This window comes from Podarcis pityusensis (assembly GCF_964106645.2).
Source record: "Podarcis pityusensis genome assembly, chromosome: 4".
In the NCBI taxonomy this organism is placed as follows: domain Eukaryota; kingdom Metazoa; phylum Chordata; class Lepidosauria; order Squamata; family Lacertidae; genus Podarcis; species Podarcis pityusensis.
Genome location: NC_138027.1, coordinates 52450799 through 52472734, shown reverse-complemented (window position 1 = coordinate 52472734; position 21936 = coordinate 52450799). Strand labels below are relative to the sequence as shown.

The following is a 21936-nucleotide window of genomic DNA, read 5'->3' as shown; positions in this document are numbered from 1 at the left end:
AGCGCCACAGCGCATGCTCCCACCCGCTCTCGAGCGCCGCCGACTCCTCCCCTTCTCCTGGGAGAGGCAAAAGAGAAGGGCTTGGTTTGCGCGCTAGAGCGGCACCGCGTTGCATCTGTTATTTCCGGCGCTGGCGCGGAGGGGAGGGGGCGCGGCGCGGGCGGCTTTGAAAGAGAATGGCGGCGCACCCGGGGGAAGACAGCTCTCTCCCGTTGACGGAGGCGTCCCCTGGCAGCCCGGGGCCCGGACAGGAAGCGGGGTCCGAGGAGCTGCCCATGGTGTTCCTGTGCGCTGGCTGCAAGCGGCCCGTAGGAGACACGCTCGGCTGGGAGTTTAACGACGAGGACACCAACTGCATCTTGTTGAAGAGTGAGCGACAAGGCGCCCGCCCGCCCGCCCGCGCGGCTAATCACCTGGGAAACGCTCTGCGCCCGCCCGCACCGCGGCTTTCCCTCGCGCGCTTCCTTCCCTCGCGCGTGCAAATATTCGCGCGCTCGTCCTCCCCCCCCCCCCATAAACCACCATTCAGTGGCTCCTCTCTTGGCTTTGTTCGCGCCCTTCTCGTGTGCTTTACGTAGGTCTTAGGATCCAAGTCTCCCTTCTTGAGGCGGTTTTAGGCTGCGCCATCACTTGAAATTATCTGGGCGACTTGAGAGGGCATTAAAGCAAAGGCATTGCAATAAAAGAAAGTAAATATGGTGAAGTTGCAGAAGGAACAGCAAAACACTTGAAAAGAGAGAACGGGGGAAAGATTCTGCAGTGCTAACGTTGCCATCCTATATTTGTGTGTGTGTCCAGTTATTTTCGGTGGGGTTTTCGCCCAGGTAAATGTGCTTAAACTTGCAGCCAAAGATAATTCATGGGACTCAGTTCTAGTGCTAGTGACGTATATGCCACTTTTTAATTTCCAAAGTGTTTTGGAATATGCATTAAACTTACTCCTTGCCACCTGGTTGACCAAAGCATGTGGGCATTATTGTGCCCCTTAGTTGGGACAGAGGTTTTTGCCAACCCAATTCAGTGTTTTCCCATTCTGTGTTGGCGATAAATAGCATAATTGGGCTGGGAGTACTTATGGGAGACTACTTTTCTACTGATCTTACATCTTTTGATTTTCAGATGTTACGCTCAATGTTTCAGTGGACAAGGAACAAAAACTTTCAAGCCGAGCAGGCGAATATGGCTGGTAAGCGGTGAAAATCCCAAAGTGAAACAGATGTGTCTCACAATAGAGCTTTATGTAAAGAAGAAAGTCAAAATAAAGGTTTGCCCTAAAAGTATCCATATGGGCTAATAGACAATATGTTTGGACTCCTTTTTATTAGGAAGGGGAATAGGAAGCCACTTTAGAGCAGGGTTTTTTTTGTTTTGTTTTTTGAAGCCATCTGGTTTAAGCCTGTTACTCATACTGAATCTTTGAGGAAGTGTGGGATGTATATCTTATTATGTTAGTGTTTTCAAGATTTTTTAGGAGACATTCCTTGGGAAGTGTGTGCATACATAATAAAAATACATAGGTTAATGATCTTCAGTGCTTGCTACTGAGTTGTCACTTCTTAAAATATTTACAAGTGTTCCAAGAAAAGTTATTTCCACACAGTTTTGAATCTGTTTGAACATTCAAGCTACATTGTTTGTGCTTACTGACTAAGACTAAAACTGGTTTAAGAGTTTGGTTCACATCTGCTAACCATCACTCTGAATAGTTGTTTTATTTTTTGCACACTTGCATGAATGCAGTACATGGGAATTTGCACCTTTTTGACCAAGTCCTTAAAAAAGTCCTGGGAAAACCATTTTTTAAATATTGCTTTCAGTCAGCTAAACATACACAACTTGCACCCAAGAAGCACAAGAAGGTTCTAATAGGAGTGGGTTTCCAACCCGCTTCAGGTTGATCCCTCTGACACCTTTGGCTGTCCTGTCTAACATGGATGCCTGGCCTTGTTTATCCCTCTGGAGACCATAAACAAGGGGCCCCTGTACAAACCAAGACAGCTCAGCTTCCACCTTATCTATTATCTCTCAAATAGGCCCCAAGCTGGCTGTCTCCAGGGTGCCTGGCATTGTATTTCAAAGCATCACATAGTGTTACATTTTGCCTGACTGCCTTTTCCCAGACTTGCTTGGTTGTTGTGTCTTCTTTATCGTGAAGTTGCCTTCACATGCACAGCTGCTTCTGACACCTGTGGTAATCTCTTGGCCTTCCCTGTAAAGGAAGGTCACCCATGCACAGTCACACTCTAGGCTGTCTTTGATTTATGATCTAATTAAGTTGAAGAGCAAAGGGGAGAACCGGAAAAAAGGTATTAGGTTTTTCAAACCAGATTAATACAACAAAGTATATAAAATAATTCTGTCTGAATAACTTTCAGAATAAATTCATATCTTGACTGCATTGCCACAAAATCCCTACTTGGCTGTGAATACCAGTTGGTGATTTTGGAGCCAGGCATTAAGACACAGACCAACCTAGAGGAGTGTTGTGAATCATAGAATTGTAGAGTTGGAAAGGGACCCTGAGGTTCATTTACTCCAACCCTCTGCAATGTAGGAATCTCAACTAAAGCATCCATGACAGATAGCCTTCCAACTTCTGCTTTAAAACTTCCAATGAAGGAAAGTCTGCAACCTCCTGAGGGAGACCGTTCCACTGTTGGAACAGCTCTTACTGTCAGAAAGTTCTTCCTGATGTTTAGTGATGATAACTAGGAGTGGGCAGGAAAGCCAGGTATGCTGCTAGAAGCTCCTCAGAAGGAGGACAGGATAAATCCTTTTTATTTAAAATATATGTAAAAAACAACTTTCCACTAATTGTTTTATGCCATTTGTTTAATTTGTACTGGAAGTGGTACATTGCTGTGTTCCGAATTACAACATGAACATGTTAAAATGATGTTACATATTTTCTAAGTGATGCTTTGCTTTACAGCATGCTTGAAACCTTGTTTTGCACTGGGTGCAACATGACCCTTGGAAACATTTACAGATGCACTCCGAGACATCTGGATTATAAACGAGATTTATTTTGCTTAAATGTTGATGCTCTTGAAAGGTAAGCAAAGCAATAGTTCTGTTTGCCTTTCTTCTGATGATAATTGATTATTTAAATACTCTTAAAACGGGACAACTTCCTCAATACTCCAGGTTATTTCTGATGTGCGTAAAGATTTTTGTGGGGAGGGGAAGAACAGTAGCGCAAATATTTTTCTGTTCCTCCATGGAAGGAAAAAATGAATCAAAACTGGCCTTTGTTTTTGTTTGCATTCAGCTAGGTAACAATGAGGAAAACATCAAATTCTTCCTCTCTTTCCCCACTACCCCCCCCCAATCCTTTAAGTTTAACCATTATTCTGTGCAATAAATACCTGCCATTTCCACAGATGAGACTTCATTGACAATTGCTTGCAAGTAGCATTTTCTAACACAGAGGTAATAGTGTGCATTGTGTTCTCTGAAACATATCCAATTACCATACTTTCCTTAGCAACCATTGAAAAATTATCCTTGAATGCGTGCTTGGGTAACTACAGATAGAGGATTGTGATCTCATCTCTTCCTTCAGATGTATTTTGAAATTTTTTTCATTTAGGCTTGTCTTTACAACATGCATTTTCTTTTTAAATCCATCAGGATTTATTGATCTCTTTGTTACTATTTTTGGTATGTTGTGTTCCACGTTGCTATTTTTTAATGAAAGTGCAGATTATAAATTTGTAAATAAATAATCTGCATTGCTCAAAATTCAAGTATTATGTAATAAGTATTGCAGTGCATCATTAAGTTATTTTGGTGTTTTTCAAGAACTGACCATTTTGTTCAATTGGTATTAATTTTAGGCATTGCACTTGTAAAGTTCTAATTGCTATCCTTTTTAAATTAATTATTTAATGCATTGATATCTTAAGGGTAATATCTTTAGGGTGAAGTCTTCCTAAGGCAGCTAAGAAAAGTCAATAAAATAAATATAGATGACTTGCAAGGTGTGTGGGGGTTACATTTCATGGATTGTATGTAAAGGCAAAATGACACCTAGTCAGAGCGACCCCGGAATATCCCACACCTTTCCTAAAGCTGGTGCGCCAAATGGGTCATTCCCCCCACATGGTTATTGGGTTCTGGCAGGCTGTTGTGTGGGCTCTGGATGCTCTTGCAAGATCTCATAGGGACATCCAAGATCTTGTGAGAGCCTCCCAGACCAGAGCCTGGAAATAATTTTAAAGCTTTCTGCCTTGCGAGCGTTTAGTGTGATTGCCACTGGCCATCTGCCAAGCGCATAAAGCTGCAATCATGCAAGTTAAATGTGCACACAATTTGTGAGTTAACTGTACACCAAATACCAGTATTAACAAATTATACCAGTAAAGTAAGGATTAAAACATGAATCTAGCATAAAACTATCAAGGAAATATCAAGGAGAACAGAAATGTTCTTAATATCCTATTTAAAATCACCTATGAAAGTGCCATGTGAGGAGAGGTGTTCAAAGATACAGGGGTACCACTAAAAATGCCCTGCTCCTGGTACCTACTAATCTGATGGTCCGTAATCAGGGATCAGGGAGCAAAGGCTCTGAGGCCAATCTCAGGGCCTGTACAGGGCCACAGAGTTGCATAAGGTTGAGAAAGATGTCATTTCACTCTTCATCCCCCTCCTGAAACCTGCCCCTCATACATTCTGTAAGACGTCTGTTCTGAGCTGGCTTGACCTTGAGGCTGAAGAGGAACATTCCTGTTAGGGATTGGGGATGCACCAGAACATGTTGCTGCTGATTATCACTAGTCATACATCTACCTGGAATTTCATCACCTGCCTTACGTACATAGCCCTACATTCTCAGGTGGACCTTCACCCAGGTAACCTGGCAGGCTCTACTTATAATGCAGGCTCTCATTACTTAAAACAAAATAGTGGGGAGGGGCCAACCAGTCTGTAAATAATGTGTGCATTTTAATTACAGTGGTACTTCGGGTTACATACGCTTCAGGTTACAGACTTCGCTAACCCAGAAATAGTACCTCGGGTTAAGAACTTTGCTTCAGGATGAGAACAGAAATTGTGCAGCAGCAGCGGGAGGCCCCATTAATTAAAGTGGTGCTTCAGGTTAAGAACAGTTTCAGGTTAAGAATGGACCTCCAGAACGAATTAAGTACGTAACCAGAGGTACCACTGTACTGAGTATTACAGTCATGACTGCTGTCACTGGTAAATTATTCTTCAGTTAATAAATGCTCACACTTTTATTGGGTGATTGTGATGTTACTTATAACTGTACAATGTCCAAGTTATACCCTAGGGTCCTCGGAACAAAAAGCTGAAATTGATGAAGAGCCTCTAACGCTTGAAAGTCGAGCTAGTTTAGAAGAGTCACTAGGAAGGGTAAGATGGTTATTTTATGTTTTACTTTTTTCAGATGTGAAAGATGGTTTGATGATGGTTCCTTCTTAAAATCCCTCTTCTTAAGAAACACAGTAATCATGTCAGTAGAACTTGTTAAGGGAAACAGGGGAGAAAAGAGACATGAGATTCTTTCTGTACTCCTATATGAGAAAATAATGGCTATTTGCAACTGGGGATGCAGTTATCTTGAAATATGCATGCAGCTGCTGAGTTCCCCATGTAGTTCTGGCTGGAGATCAATGTGCAAATGCAGCCCCAAACAGACAGAGCATGCTGTCATCCTCTGATCATGCCAGTCAACCAGAAGGTTGGTGGTTCAAGTCCACCCAGGGATGGCTGTGGGCAGGATTCCTGCATTGCAAAGGGTTGGACTAGATGACTCTTGCAGTCTGTTCCAGCTCTACGATTCTTTGATCTCTACCATATGGGGGAAGGTGACATCCATTCCTGTCTTATGTGATCCTACTCGATGACATATTGAGGAGGCAGGATGAGTGTCAGGTATACTGGCTTGTAATTCATTTGTGGGCCCATGAATTTGGGACACAACTTATAATTAACATATAATGTAAACTAAAATGTTTCTCGCCCCCCCCCTTACTTAACAGGCAGAAACGATTTTGAAGGCATTGGAGCAACGATTATCTGTAGTTGAATCAAGTTTTGCATCTCTTCACAACATTGGCTGAATAATTATTATTGATATTACTAATAATATTGACACTTGAGTTTGAAGTATGTTGAATCACTGCTAGAGTTGTCTGGTAAAAAAGAAGTGTTTCCCAGTGTCCTAGAGGTTGAAAATGCAGACACCTGAGGAAGGAGAATACTTCTGGAAAGCCAGACATCCTTTGGAAATTCTGGTCATGAATGCTGTTGTTGTTTTTTTTAAAAAAATCTTTTTTTATTCTCATCTTTTCTAAACCACTGAAATGCAAATATTGCTCTCAATATTCTCTTGTACCTTTTTTGGTTTTATATTTTGATTTATATTTCTTTTATGATTTTTCACATTGCTTTTGGCAGATTAAGAGCAAGTGTGGCTAACCTGCTTTTTCTGAAGAAGAATGGCAGCAGTAGTGTGTTAGCTGCTTAATAGATCAATGGAATAACACTTTCATTTATAGTAGCAGCTGTTTAGTCTTCTATTAGTTGTGGGTACTGATATAATGAGCAGTGTTGGCTGAGCCTACATCTGTGGAACTTGTTGGCTTGTTTAAATGATTTAATTGTTAATGTTTATATTCCTGCCTTCCAAGAATTAGGTTTAAATTTCACAGAAGATGCTAGCAGTGGCCTGATGAGAATTTCAAAAGTTAAAAAGGAGCAAGTGATACTTTGACTGTATTGTCTTTTTTGTAAATAAAATAATAAAATATGATAGAACTCTGCTTCAGTTTTATAACTGTATTGTGTACAAGTTATTTAGAGAGATTTGATTCCTAGTACTGTGACACTTGAATACATGTAAATAGTGCTGTAAACGTTTCATTAAAAAAATTCTACAGCTGAACTGGAATTTAAAACTGTTCAGTAAAAGTGTTTTATTGCAGGTCTTTGTGCTCATTCTTAATCACCTCGTCCTCCAAATTGAAGCTTCATGCCGTTTGCCAAACTTGAATGCCTTTCATATTCCAAATAACCTAGGTGCCATTAGTCATCACAGAGTTTTCATTATGCTGCAGCACATTCTGTTCACATCTAATTGCAGCACATCATGCTGTTTCATCCTTATTTTCACTTTCTTTAAAAAAATGGAAAACAGGCACTGTTCACCAAGAAAAGGCTTTTATAAAATAGATGCTTATATATAGTAGTAATTCTAGCTGTAATGAAGCTGGAAGCTCAAGCAAACATTGCCATTTCTTTTCAAGTTAATTTGGTAGGATTTCTATCTTGGCATGTGAATAAAACTGAAGGTAATTGGCATCATTAAGTTATGGAAATTTGCAGATTGAGAGTTTCCTGTCCCTTACCTCTCCTGTAATCACCTCTTCTCAAAAAGTATAACCAGACAATCCGGGAGGAACCCTTCTGAACAATTTGGGATTGGGTGTAGGAGATGGGGGGCAGGACTTGGCAAGAACTCAGCCTAGTTTTGGGTGATTTCTCCCCTCCTACCACAACTCCTTGCTGTGCCTGTTACTGTTCTTTGTACCACTAACATGTAGTCCAGATGCTTGTAAGTTTTCCTGATCATGTTTATGACCATCGGATATTTTCTTCAATGTAAGAAGATGCTGATTTGGATCAGATAACAAGGGTAGCTGGTTTCTCAGATGCAAATGTAAAACAATTTTTTATTGCAATCTCAAAACAAATTTTGAAATAACAGCTTTCCATTCACCCAAATGAAAGCTGAAAACTGGGCTGCCATTGCTGATCCTTCACTACATTTGGCATCTTGATACAGCTTTTTAATATGGACTATTAGGACTGATTTATTGAACATGAGTGGGACTTACTTGCTAACAGACATATAGAGGATTGTACTGTAGAGCTGTAATGTTTTAGAATATATGAATATACTTCTAAAATGCAGATAAGAAACTCGATAAATATACATCTCTTTCAAATATGCCACTAGCAGATGCAAGCCAGCAGTATCCTTTCTTCTACGTGTCCTGTTGAAATGTATGCATGGATGTTCTAAGTAAATAAGGTTGAAGCCTGGCTGTGACTGAAGTCCGACATATGTAGCAGTGTTTGATTTTGCAGTATATTTCTCAAAATCTGATTTAAATATCTTTGAGCTGATGAAATTTTTAATTGTTTTACTTGTGAGCCATGCAGAGAATGCAGGGTGATCTATAAATAAAAGTAGCATATGGTAATGTTAGATAACAAAATCTCAATGGGTAGTATCATCATGTCTTCATTAAGTGAGCATTATCTTCTACTCTCAAGTGACATTAGTTCCTTGCACATGTAGAATGGGGCGCAAGGCTGTGCCCTTGCTACTTACCCTGTTCCTGAGATAGATGACCCTATGTGTCTGTAGAAGGTTACATGCACAGGAGCAATATGAGTTGGGGAATGGGAACCTTCCATGGTAAAGGGCAAGCCCAGATTTACATTAAATCCTTAATCTAATTTAGCACCTTTTCCCCCCTACATCATTACAGCAAAAATAAAAATCATTATTTAACAAAGTCTATATACCACTTGATGGCAATAAAGCCCTCAAGCCGTTTACAAGAAATATTAAAATTATCAATTTAAAAAAGGTAAAAACAAGTACTGTAATTAAAAGATAATTAAAGTTAACACTAGACTAAAGAGATTAAAACATGTCAACATCCAGGATTCCCTAAACAAAAACGTTTTAAGCAGGTGCCAAAGAGAGTATAGAGAAGGCACCTGCCTGATGTTTAACAATCCGTATTCCTGGGGACGCGGGTGGCGCTGTGGGTAAAACCTCAGTGCCTAGGACTTGCTGATCGTAAGGTCGGCGGTTCGAATCCCCGCGGCGGGGTGAGCTCCCGTCGTTTGGTCCCAGCTCCTGCCCACCTAGCAGTTCGAAAGCACCCCTAAGTGCAAGTAGATAAATAGGTACCGCTTTATAGCGGGAAGGTAAACGGCGTTTCCGTGTGCGGCACGGGTGCTGGCTCACCAGTGAAGCTTCGTCACGCTGGCCACGTGACCCGGAAGTGTCCTTGGACGGCGCCGGCTCCCGGCCTCTTGAGTGAGATGAGTGCACAACCCTAGAGTCGGTCATGACTGGCCCGTACGGGCAGGGGTACCTTTACCTTTACCTTTATTCCTGGGGAAATGGGAATTGTAGCCCTGTGAGGGGAATAGGGGGTCTCCAACAAGCTTTTAAAACCCTTAACAAAGTACGGTTCTCAGAATTCACTGTTTAAAGTGGCATGATACTGATTTCAATTTATAGTGCATATGGGGCCAGAATAATGCACTATAATGTTTCTAGATGGAACACAGTTCTGTTATTTGGGAGTACGTACTTTTATTTTGATTGGCTAGTGATCTTCAGATTATATTACAGGAAGTGGGGTCTTCATTTCAGTCTGCAAATTGCATGCAAATACCAACCTGACTAGTTTTCTGCTTTAATTAATGGCTTTATTAAAGTCATTAGAAAAAGCAGATGTGATGCGGTGGCATGCAGTGACATTGGAAGGTTATGGAATAAGGTACTGCTTTGCACATTCTTAAGTGAGATCACACTCATTGTGCAGTTCCTCACACGTTTGCTTGTTAGAGCATTGAGGAAGGATGTGGAATAATGAATTTGTAAGCAAGTACAAAGTTCTAATTGTCTTTCAAATTGAGTATAGAGAGCAAATTGCTCTTGTTGAGAAGATACAAATAAGATGGCCTACTGTTCCTTTAAATCCTGTGAGTTCATTTAAATGCTTGCAAAATAAAAAGCCCCTATTAACTAAAATCCATGGCTGAATTAAAACACCCACTATCCCAGAAGCAAAAGATCCAACATAAAACGCTATTGAAGTCCTGGTCTCGCTATGGAATGGCAAGATGAAACAAGTGGTTGATATTATTGTCATGGAATTCTACTCAATATTGATCTGGAGCAGATTCCAATGTATAGTTAGTGGAGTAAAAACTTAAGCACGTTGCAATATTCCCCAAAAATATACCAGAGGCAATTGTATTTCGTCCAGCTGAGCTTTACTGCTACTGAAGGCAAATGAGCATAATGATCACAAATCCAATACATTCAGGATTGGCACTGTCCATAATAAATCCAGTTGCAGCAGACTGAACTTTCAGTAAGTCTAAAACCTCAACACTAAGCATTCTATCTACAAAGGTAAAGGCAAATAACCCCTAGATCGTTAAGTCCAGTCAAAGGTGACTGGGGTGGTGGTGCTCATTTCACTTTCAGGCCGAAGGAGCCAGCGTTTGCCTTTCCGGGTCATGTGGTCAGCATGACTAAACTGCTTCTGGTGCAACAGAACACCTTGACAGAAACCCGAGCACATGAAAATGCCTTTTAACCTTCTCACCACAGTGGTATCTATTTATCTACTTGTACTGGCGTGCTTTCGAACTGCTAGGTTGGCAGGAGCTGGGACAGAGCAACGGGAGCTCACCCCGTCGTGGGGACTCAAACTGCCGACCTTGCAATCGGCAAGCCCAAGAGGCTCTGGTTTAGTCCACAATGCCACCCACATCCCACTATGTACAGAATACCATACCAGAAGGAATAGAGTAGAAAGAGAAAGTGAAACCCAGGCTCCTTCTGGCCTATTATTATAGTCGGCCTGACCTTGACAGAAGAGATAACAGAACCAGTTTAAGCCAGTTGTACTCAGCTTCTCTGAATGAATAACCCAAACATCACAAACCTGCTTGTTTCTTTCACACAGAGAAGCTTCCAGAACCCTCTTGAATTAAGTAGAATAGGAACGATGTCTACACATCAGATCAATACTTTCTGTACTAAGAAATGCAAACTGACAATTATTGCTCCTGAGCATCCTCTCTGGCGTTTTGGAGCTCAAGCACCTCCTTGGTACTCTGAGGAACTCTGGACTATGAAACAGGCTGGATGAAGATGAGCACCGGTGGCGCAGGGCTCGCTCTGAAGCTGACCAAGCACTGGTAAGAACACATTGAGTTATCGCCCAGTTCCATATAGCACAGCACAGGAAAGTGCTCAATAGGCATAGTAGCCATTTTTAAAATATACTTTAACTGAGTGCAGTCCACTCTTGCCTTAATTGTTGCACAATGGAATTTCCCCTCATCTCCCTGTGTGCCCCCATGCTTTCCCCAAATCTATGGAGGGTTGGTTGGGGAGAAAACCCAGTACAGATTTAGAGGGTGTGCAAGGAGAGAGAATAGAAGTTCAATTCCACAGCCACAAGTACTTGCACTAGTGAAAATACTTCATTGAGATACACCCCCATGAGTGCAAAGGCATATTTTGTCAGCTTGTTATGTCTCCTATGATTGTTTCCTCAGCCCAAAATGTTTTCCCACTTCTTTGTGCTTTCCAGTCAAGCAGGTGTGCCTGTTAGAGACTCCCTCTGATAACAGTTCAAAACGATGAGTTCCTCCCCTTAGGGAACTTGAAGCTTATAGCTGTAAGGAAAGAGGGGGGGGAGTTGTATGAATTATTATTTGTGGAACTAGTGATTCAACTCGTTAGAACAGAAGCTGAGTGACTAAATGCTTACATACAATTTCTCATGAAAACATAAACACTGTAATGATAAAATATCTGACAACTCTTCATTACGCTGAACCAGTATCCTTATACAGTGGTACCTCTGGTTAAGAACTTAATTCGTTCTGGAGGTCCATTCTTAACCTGAAACTGTTCTTAACTTGAGGTACCACTTTAGCTAATGGGGACTCCCGCTGCCACCGTGCCGCCACCACACGATTTCTGTTCTCATCCTGAGGTAAAGTTCTTAATCTGAGGTGCTACTTCCAGGTTAGCGGAGTCTGTAACCCGAGGTGTCTGTATCCCGAGGTACCACTGTAATTGAACTATGAGTCTTATCTTCCAAGCCCAGAGACAGCACATGTCCAGCCACTTCTGTCCATTATTTACTTCAATAAAACTTATTTCAGTCAAAGCCCAGAAGTCTTCATTAACTTCAATTAGCATTGTGCTTGGAGACAGCAATTGAAACACTCTTTGTTACGCTGCTGAACCCTCTTGTTTGCAATCCTAATCTTGTGTGTGTTTACTGCATTTGCTGGGACATATCACCAAATAAGTGCTGGCAATGTTTTTGTTTAGAAACTTATCAAGATACCATATTTTTCGCCCTATAGGACGCACCGGCCCATAGGACGCACCTGGGGTTTTTTTGGGGGGGGGGGGAATAAAGAAAAAAAATTATTCCCCCCCCCCCCAGCCACGGCTTCAGCGTGCCCTGCACTCCGGGCGGCAGGCTGCTATCCGCAGCCTAGGGAACCCTGTGGGAACTCCCGAGGGCTCCCCAGGCTTGCTGATAGCTTCCTGAAGCCTGGAGAGCGAGAGGGGTCGGTGCGCACCGACCCCTCTCGCTCTCCAAGCTTCAGCGAAAGCCTGCATTCGCCCCATAGGACGCACACAGATTTCCCCTTCATTTTTGGAGGGGAAAAAGTGCATCCTATAGGGTGAAAAATACAGTACCTTTTAATGTTTGAGCTTTTCAGCATAGGAGAAAACTTTAAAAGGTAGGACTAAAAGTTAGAACTAAACCCTAATTTGAGCAAATGAAGTAGTGAAGTGTATGTCAAAAATGCCATCCTTAGTCTGCAATTCTAATCATGCTTACTAAGGATCAAGCCCCACTGAAGACATCTGGATTTACTTCCAAGTAAATATGTGTGGGATTGCACTGTCAGTGTGCTTCCTGTTTTTCCTAGCTCAGGTTAACTTCATATGACTAATATAAGTGTGGGATTATTTTTGCCATTACCGTGTGGGAGGAAACACACTGCAGGTGGTAATATAAGTAAATCTATTATCATGAACCTGGAAAGGCTGTTTTTAAGATTCACTGGAAAACATGATGAGGGAAGCAATGGAGACTTCAAATCCATTCACAATAATGCCCTCCACGTGGAGTCATTTTGGGAAGAGGAAAGGGAGAAGCAAGTTGCCATATTCTGACAGATTTGGGAGTAGATCAGATTAGCTTTTACTTTACAATGAATTTTGATGTGTCCCATAAAATATCAAATTCATATTTGAGTACTGTATTTTGTTATATTCTCACTTCTACCACATGGTGGTGTAATCTGCCCTCTAACCTTCCTCTTTTGCTTTCACACTACAGTATATTCTGCACTGTTTTAAGGCTACATACTTGACCTGTTTTTTAAATCATAAAGATTTAAAAACAAACAAAACTGCAGGGAATTTGAAGGGTGCGGGTCTTGCTTGTTTGTTTCATTACAACTTGCTACAATTTGTGTTTTTTAATTTTTTAATTTTATATTGTGAACCATCCTGAGATCTGCAGGTACAGTGGTACCTCGGGTTACATATGCTTCAGGTTACATACGCTTCAGGTTACAGACTCCGCTAACCCAGAAATAGTGCTTCAGGTTAAGAACTTTGCTTCAGGATGAGAACAGAAATCGTGCTCCAGCAGCGCGGCGGCAGCAGGAGGCCCCATTAGCTAAAGTGGTGCTTCAGGTTAAGAACAGTTTCAGGTTAAGAACAGACCTCCAGAACGGATTAAGTACTTAACCCGAGGTACCACTGTATAGGGAAGTATACAAATTAATTAAATAAATAATAACAACTCAGCTTCAATTGTTTTATGAGAATTTTCATTTCAGTTTAGTTAAACGAATTAGTAATTTGTTTCCCCTAAGTAGATTGTTAATTATTTTTTCCCATGTTGGCTTCATTCTAGTCTCCTTCTCCAACTTTAGCAATGCTATGCAATCTTAAAACTTTTCCACACTTAAGACTTATAGTGGTATTTTTTTAAAGAGTTAATTTGTAGCTGATTGGCTGTACCTTTGGCCACATAGGGCAGTTATTAAGTTGAGTTTCCTTTCCACATTAATGGCAGGTTGTGCCTGAATTGAGAAAAGTTCTGTGGCTGTAGTCACACTCCTTATGCGCCCTCAGGTTCCTCCAGTCAGTAAATGTCAGGGTTATGTGTATGTGCAAGGGGATCGTCCTTTCATGACTCTCTCTCTCTCTCTCTCTCTCTCTCTCTCTGTGTGTGTGTGTGTGTACTTAATGCCTAGTATTCCAGAATTCTAATATGTGGAAGTGCAGGAGATTGGAAGAGAAACTATTTGTATGCCTGAGCTTTGGTGAAGCTGGGCATGGTGAAGAAATTTTGTCTCTAGCTAGCGATTGTTGTCATGGGCAGTATTTTGACTCTGTACCATTGTCTCTATCTGCCACATCTCTCCTCTGTAACTAAGCTTGTCTGCCAAACCATGCCCACCAACCCCCTCTCTTAATGTATTCAGCGGTCTCTGTTTGCCTGAGCTTGAGCCTGAAGTAAGGATTCTGAGCCCCTGTGTTCTGATTCGATACCTGATATCCAATCACAGAACATTCAGGATTTGGGCCACTGCCACTGGCCCTTAAACTCTGAGTTATGATTTGGAGCTTCGGAGTTTAGACTACCAATCACATTGAGAGTGGGAGTGTCCCAGGCCTTCAGAAATGTATATAAGCAGTCACTTTTCCCTTGTTGTCCAGTTCTCTTAGTTCAGTAAAAGTTCTTGCTGTTATCACTGTGTCTTGCTTTGTGGGAACCCTCCGCACAAAAACTGGGAAGATGCTTGTACACATACTACACAAATAAAAATACAGTGGTACCTTGGTACTTGAACAGCTTGGCTCCTGAACAAAGCGGGTCCCGAACGCCATAAATCCGGAAGTAAGTGTTCCGGTTTGAGAACATTTTTCAGAAGCCAAACGTCTGACGTGGCTTCTGCTTGAGTGCAGGAAGCTTCTGCAGCCAATCGGAAGCCGCTCCCTGGTTTTCGAATGGTTTCAGGAGTCAAATGGACTCCCAGAACGGATTAAGTTTGAGAACCGAGGTACCACTGATTGAGGAATGATATCCATTCTGGATCTTTCACAAAAGTTGGACTTCTGTCATAGAAGAAAATGTATTTTTAGTACATTATTTCAGAATACTAGCTGAATAATACTATAATATTAGTATACTAGCTGAATAATGACCAGAGTGCCTGGCGTGCTCTGGTCCATGGGGTCACGAAGAGTCGGACACAACCAAACGGCTAAACAACAACAACAAGAACAACAGCTGAATAATGATGACGTGTGACAGCATGCCAAAGAAAAATTCAGAAAGAACCCCCAAAACCAGCAACTGTACAAATAGTACGTGCAGAAAGGCCCTTACTTGCAGGCTCCTAGATACATTGCTCTGTTACTAGGCTACATGCTGTCAAGAGTCTAGACTCTTAATAATGCTGCGACTGAGGCCTAGTTGTCACAGATAGCAGATGAAGAGGGAAGCCTGTGTTTCTGACTTTCATCCAGCTTGTGGGTGGGAGATCTTATAATGAAGCAGACTGACCCTGAGAAATGGGCTACTTCAGTATGTGGCAAAAAAGAGCTTAAACTGCCAGGAAACACATTAGATACTCTGCATCACCACAAAAAAGGAGGAGAGGGTGAATATGTTAATGCCAGTTAATTTATGAACATTTCCAGTGCAGGGAACCAAGTCTAGTGAAGTACCATAGCATGATCCCTGAAAACTGAGTCATTCTCATTAGTGCCTCAATGTCTTTTCTGGCTTTTCAGTTAAAGAGTAGGGTAAAAATGCTTCCAGAAAATAAATAAATCAAGTATCTGAACTAAGGCATTCTCTCATTTGCATCCTAGTACAGTACCAATCCTAGGGGCCTTTCTGCACTTACAAACAGTAAGAATTTACAGACAGTGGAATTTGCTGCCAAGGAGTGTGGTGGAGTCTCCTTCTTTGGAGGTCTTTAAGCAGAGGCTTGACAACCATATATCAGGAGTGCTCTGATGGTGTTTCCTGCTTGGCAGGGGGTTGGACTCGATGGCCCTTGTGGTCTCTTCCAACTCTGTGATTCTATGATTCTATGATTCTAGGCCCTTATTTGTAAGCACCCTTTGCTGTAGATCCTGCTATGTTTTGACGTTATAAAACTGTTTAGCATCTCCCTGCCACATCCCCTACAGTTCTAAAGGATCTCTCAACTCCCAGGAACAGCTTTTTGGCAGGTACAGGAGGCTGTAATGGATAAGGAAGGTAATTTGAAAATGGGTGCTCTGACTTACACCAGCCGAGTGTTACCACCCCATTATACACATACACACAGGAATTCAGGTGCTGCTTTCCTCACTGCAATACATAAGGCACAAGCACACATGCATTTGCATTTTTCATCTGACCTATATCTCAAAATTACACAGGGTACTGCTTGAATGGTATAACTGTCTTTCAAGGCTCCAGGTTCAAGCTTATGCTATCAAATTAACTGCTTCCTAAAATGTTTGGTGTTTGGTTAAACAAAACACATTTATTGTAAGTTTTCTTTCTGTAAGTGATATATGGCTGTACACTAACCTCACATCTTTTAAACTGCAAGTTTAAAAAAACCAAAATAATTTTGAATTCTTCAGCATTTTGAAGCTCATATATTTCCAAAATGTATCCCTTTAAAAGTGTTGTAAGAACGGGTGGCGCTGTGGGCTAGACCACAGAGCCTAGGGCTTGCCGATCAGAAGGTCAGCAGTTCGAATCCCCGCGACGGGGTGAACTCCTGTTGCTCAGTCCTGCTCCTGCCAACCTAGCAGTTTGAAAGCACATCAAAGTGCAAGTAGATAAATAGGAACCATTCCGGTGGAAAGGTAAACAGCGTTTCCGTGCGCTGCTCTGGTTCGCCAGAAGCGGCTTAGTCATGCTTAGTCATGCTGGCCACATGACCTGGAAGCTGTACCAATAAGTGAGATGAGCGCCACAATCCCAGAGTCAGCCACGACTGGACCTAATGGTCAGGGGTACCTTTACCTTTACCTTTAAGACTGGGAGTATAGAGTTTTGTTCCTCTGTCTCTAAGTAATTCCCATTTTATATGAAGCCAAATTCCAGGGACTGGAAGTGGGTGGCTTTTTCTTTTTTATTTCCTGCAGAATGCTGATCTCCACTAGTATTCAAATTCTACAGTATCCATTCTTAAAATAAGAGCCTTCAATCAACATTCCAGGCTAATCACTTGTGCTGCTTCACTTGAAAGATACTACAGCACATAGGAAAGGAACCAAATATATTTCAAAAGCCTTAGATCAGCCCCAAATGACTACTGTTGAATAATCCTGTGGGACACAGGCCACATTTCTTTCAGGGTCACCAGCCACTCTTACTGGGATAAATTTAGACACAATTTTTAACAAGAAAATGTGTATTTCTTTCATTTTTGAGTTTCTGCTAATTCAGTTTCCTATAAGCGTCATAGTTATTTCAGCTGACGGCATCAGATTTCTGATTTTAAGAACCCTGTGAATTATAATCTTTACCAGTTTCATTCTAGCTTTTTTAAGATGAGCTTACTGTAACCTCTATGTACCTAATGGTTCTTGGTTCAACAGAAAGATTGAAGGGAGCAGTTTGGTAACTCAGTATTGAAGGAAATGTTGCTGGTTTTGTACTTCTCAAATATTCAGAGGCTATGTCTGCAGCTAGGACCTGACATCAAGAAAACAGACACATAACTAATGAGTGTTGGTGAACACTGGCTCAAATTACCAGTAAGTCTTTATCTTAACTTTCCATAGGTATTGCTTGCAGTACAGATTGACATGGAAGAACAGTCTCCTAGAACAGTGAATACTGATTGTAATTATTACCAAACAATGAATCACTACTGTAGACACAGATGAGAAATTTTGATGCCATGTGCCCTAACTAATAAAATAACCTTTGCACCTCTAGTTTGTGACACAATCACTCAGGACAGATCTTGGCAAAATGGAAAGATAGCTCAGTGGGTGTGCAAGGTTCTAAAGGAGTAAAAAGTTGAAGGAACTTGTGGGGAATCTGTGATTTGCTTTTTTGACATTTCTCTCTCTCCTCTCTCTCTCTCTCTCTCTCTCTCTCTCTCTCTCCCTCTTTCTCTTTGTAGGGCTTACTGTTATGTCTGTGGATATAACATCCAAAATAATGCACGTCAAAAATTAAATGTCTAAATTAATGTCTCTAGATATCAGCAGCAGCAGGTCTTTTTGGACTAGCACCCATATGATCTCTGTCCCCTTAAGCAACAGGTGGAAATAGGCCAGCAAAGCAGGGAGCAGGTTTTGCAGCACTTGAGCAAAGACTCTGCCCTTGACATTTACTCATGGAGCAGAAAAGCCTCACGCAATAGTCATTGTTTGGTTGAACATGCTTAGATTCCCCCATGCATATACAAACCCTGTGTGATCAAGGCTCTTGCGGTGAATTCTCAGCACATTAAGGCAAACACATGAAAATTCCCCTTCCTGCTCAACATGCGAAGATTAAGGATATTGCTGGTGGGGATATTGGGGGCAGTCTAGTATGTGTGACCCAGGGCTTCTGTTCATGCTGCCTGCTTGCCTTGTTCTGAACTAATATATAGTAAGGGTAAAGGGACCCCTGACCATTAGGTCCAGTTGTGACCAACTCTGGGGTTGCGGCACTCATCTCGCTTTATTGGCCGAGGGAGCCGGCGTACAGCTTCTGGGTCACGTGGCCAGCATGACTAAGCCGCTTCTGGCGAACCAGAGCAGCGCACGGAAACATCGTTTACCTTCCTGCAGGAGCGATACCTATTTATCTACTTGCACTTTGATGTGCTTTCAAACGTCTAGATTGGCAGGAGCAAGGACCGAGCAACGGGAGCTCACCCTGTCGTGGGGATTCGAATCGCTGACCTTCTGATCAGCAAGTCCTAGGCTCTGTGGTTTAATCCACAACACCATCCGCGTCCCTTGAACTAATATATACATATGGATAAAATATATACATATGGATAAAAGAAAGGTTTCCTATAGGCTGACATGGAATGTACACCAAACTCATCACCAATTGCAGCCTCACCAGTGGGCAGAAGGCTTAACCTTTTCCTCACACCATCTTCCTCCCCACCCAAAGTTGCCATTTGTCCTGCTGATAAAAACAAACAAACATGCAGATACGTAAAAGCAATAATGTCAGGATATCCAGTTACGGGCCTCCCACATTTCTGTTGTAACTTGGCCCTTACTCTAGTGCAAGCATGGCGAGTCTACAGTCCGTGGGTCAGATCTGACCCTCCACACATTTTCATTCATGCTGTGAAATATACTGATTTCCTAAAGCAGGTCTTGTGTTGTAAGCTTACCAACACAGTGCTTGGCTCCAGATCACGTAGAAAATGTATTTTTCTACACATTAGTATAAATCTTTGTGGCTGTCTATGGAATGAGAAAAGTATAGCATGGGACATCTTTAATTTTAGATGTTCCTAACGAGCACTTAGGGGAAGAAAGATAAAGCCTTTTGAAATAATAACACCGGGCATGATGCAGCCAGATTAAGTGCTTTCCACTTTCACACCCGTCTTAATTGTGGTTGGATCGCTACCCAGTTATTATTGGGAGGGAAGGAGTCAAGGAGAGGGTCGCTTTCAAGCTACTAATCAATCACACGCAGGCACCCAATGGGTTACCAGCCTTTATTGGCTTCTTCTCTGGCACCAGATACAGAACATCAAACAGCAAGTCTAAAACACAGCATATTCTCTTCCCTCCTCCTTGGCAGGTTTATAGGGGTGAGGAATTCTGGCAACCAGCCAGCCCCATCACATGCTCCCACTTGGGGGACTAATTGTTACCACTTGCCTGAGGAACCCCACCCAGTGATACTTGCTCACAGGATCATGACTTCATGACAGAGGAGACCCAAGTAAAAGGTCCATGACGCCATATGTACTTTTGTTGAACAGGGGTACTCAGTACTGCAGGAACTGCTGTATGAATTTCTCTAAGTTTAAAAGGCAGCTTACAGCACTTGGGGAGCAGCAGCTGTTAGACAAGAATAAATACAACTCACACAAGCCCTTGGAAACTCATTTAAAAAAGTACTAGAGCAGTTAAGTAGTACTGGAGCAATTCAGTTAAAACTATTAAATTGTGATCAAAGGGCAAAACAAAAAACCAAAAAAACCAACCCAAGCCATCTGAACACTTGGAATGTAATTAAATTGCATTACAATTAACAAATGCTGCATATGCACCATACATTTAAAGCACATTTCTTCCACCACTCCACAAAAATTCCTGGATGCTATAGTTTACCCCTCAGAGAGTTACAGTTCCTAGCAACCTAATAAATTATGTTTCCCAGGATTTTGGGGGGAGGGGGATAGGTTTTTAATTTATGTTGTATAAGCCTTTGTAACTCTTTGAACCTTTGTAACTCTCGAGTGTGTGCTTCTTTCCTTGCTAAATGAAGAAACCCATCTATGAGGTAGCAATAAAGGGAAGATATGGGTAGGCCCCATAAGAATGAAGTTTTGTTTTGTTTTCCATTACAGACCACTTGTGCTTCTTCCAGCCACACCTAAGGCCTGTGTAGCTGTGGCCTCATTCATTGACCTATATTGGTGCCCCCCACCCCCAGACAGAATGGTAATTACCATGGTTTTGTGTTTAATTCCCCTGTTGTTGTGTGGGTTGGCTCCTTTCTTTGAGCCACATGGAGCTGTTTTCAAAACAAAGTAGTCTTCTTTGGTGCATCCATTGTCTGCCTGAGGCACATTGTGATCTCCAAGTTGATTTGTGGTGGGCTGGTGGGTGGATGCATATTGAAATATAACACATATGCTGACTTCTAAACAGCTTTCCAAACTTATAATCACGGTTATGTGTCCTATGCACCCAACACTCTGAAACCAGAGCTACAATTGTTACAGGGGAAGGAACTGGTTTGCTCAATATTGACCCTCCTTGTCTCTATGTATGTGTTCAAAAGTGTGGGACAAAACTCTTTTTTAAGTATGCACGTGGATGTTTTTGAGAAGCTACATTGCAGGATCTAATTTATTGTTTCATTCTTGCGACAAATCAGATTCCCGCCACCCTAATGAATCATCCCATATATACTACCCTTCTTTTCCTCCTCCATCCCCACCCTATAGTGGGCAAGAAGAAAAGGACAGAATTCCATGTTTAAAAATAAAGTATCCCATGGAAATCCCTTTCAAGTGGAGCTCACTTTCATTTCCTCTTCAGATGCCCATTTCTGCGGCTCCATAATCCCAGTGTAATGCAAGTTAGCCCTTTTCACAAAGAGTGTATTATGTTTTCTGCATAGAGGAGGGAAGTCTCCCCACCCCCAACTTTAAAGGTTCGTATCTATGAGCTGAAGCAGCTGCTTTAGTCAGTAAGCTAAATAAATAGCGCTCATATGGAAAGAGTTAGACACTCCCGTCAAGTAGATGCGGGTGAAGAGGGATATGTATTTGGTGATGCTGTGTGAACGAAAGGGTCCTACAGAGGGCCTGGGAGGAGTTTCCTGACCTCATTTGTCCATTAGGGTGGAATAGAGGCTCCTGTTGTTTGTCTGGCTCCGCATCAACCCCAGCTGCTTGAAATAAAATGACCTCTTAGCTCTCTGCATTTCACACCAGTACAGAAGTGGGCCTGTGCACGTGGACACCTTTTCATCCATAACCTGCACACTTTCAGCAGGATAAAGAGCCTTTCGCTAGCTTCTCTTAATCCCCACTGAGAGCAAGAAAGACCTATTCTCACTCTGCCTTTTTGTACGCAGACCAAAATATATACAGTAGTATATTTTCACCTTGGTATTGATTCAGCTTCTCAGTTTGCCTATTAATAAAAGGATATGATGGTGTATCCAGTTCCATATTACAGAGCAAACACGTTTGCATCTGAGTAGTGATAGCAGTCTTACAAAATTCAAACATGTGACAATGGACCACATATATTTTCCACTGCTCCAGAGGGTAGGACCAAATTGACAGGCTTAAATTGCAAGAAAAAGGATTCTGATGAAGAATTAGAAGGGATTTCTTGATACAGACAGACTGCCTCAGAAGACGTTG

At 41.9% G+C, this 21936-nt stretch overlaps 1 protein-coding gene and 1 long non-coding RNA gene across 3 annotated transcripts in view; one reads left to right on the top strand and one right to left on the bottom strand.

Annotated features, from left to right (window-relative positions):
* Positions 1–81: 81 nt before the first annotated feature.
* MIS18A (MIS18 kinetochore protein A) lies at positions 82–6284 on the top strand. Its single transcript, XM_081003561.1, has 5 exons — positions 82–369; positions 1120–1186; positions 2933–3055; positions 5286–5379; positions 6009–6284. Exons 1-5 carry the CDS (start codon positions 177–179, stop codon positions 6087–6089), a joined length of 558 nt encoding a protein of 185 aa, XP_080859687.1. The 5' UTR covers positions 82–176; the 3' UTR covers positions 6090–6284.
* A 10-nt stretch (positions 6285–6294) lies between these two features.
* LOC308476139 overlaps positions 6295–21936 on the bottom strand; it is a 55557-nt gene continuing 39915 nt past the window's right edge. For both annotated transcript variants that reach the window (XR_013985766.1, XR_013985767.1), the window contains one exon: positions 6295–8208. This is a non-coding gene — a long non-coding RNA (uncharacterized lncRNA). The remainder of the gene's footprint in view (positions 8209–21936) is intronic.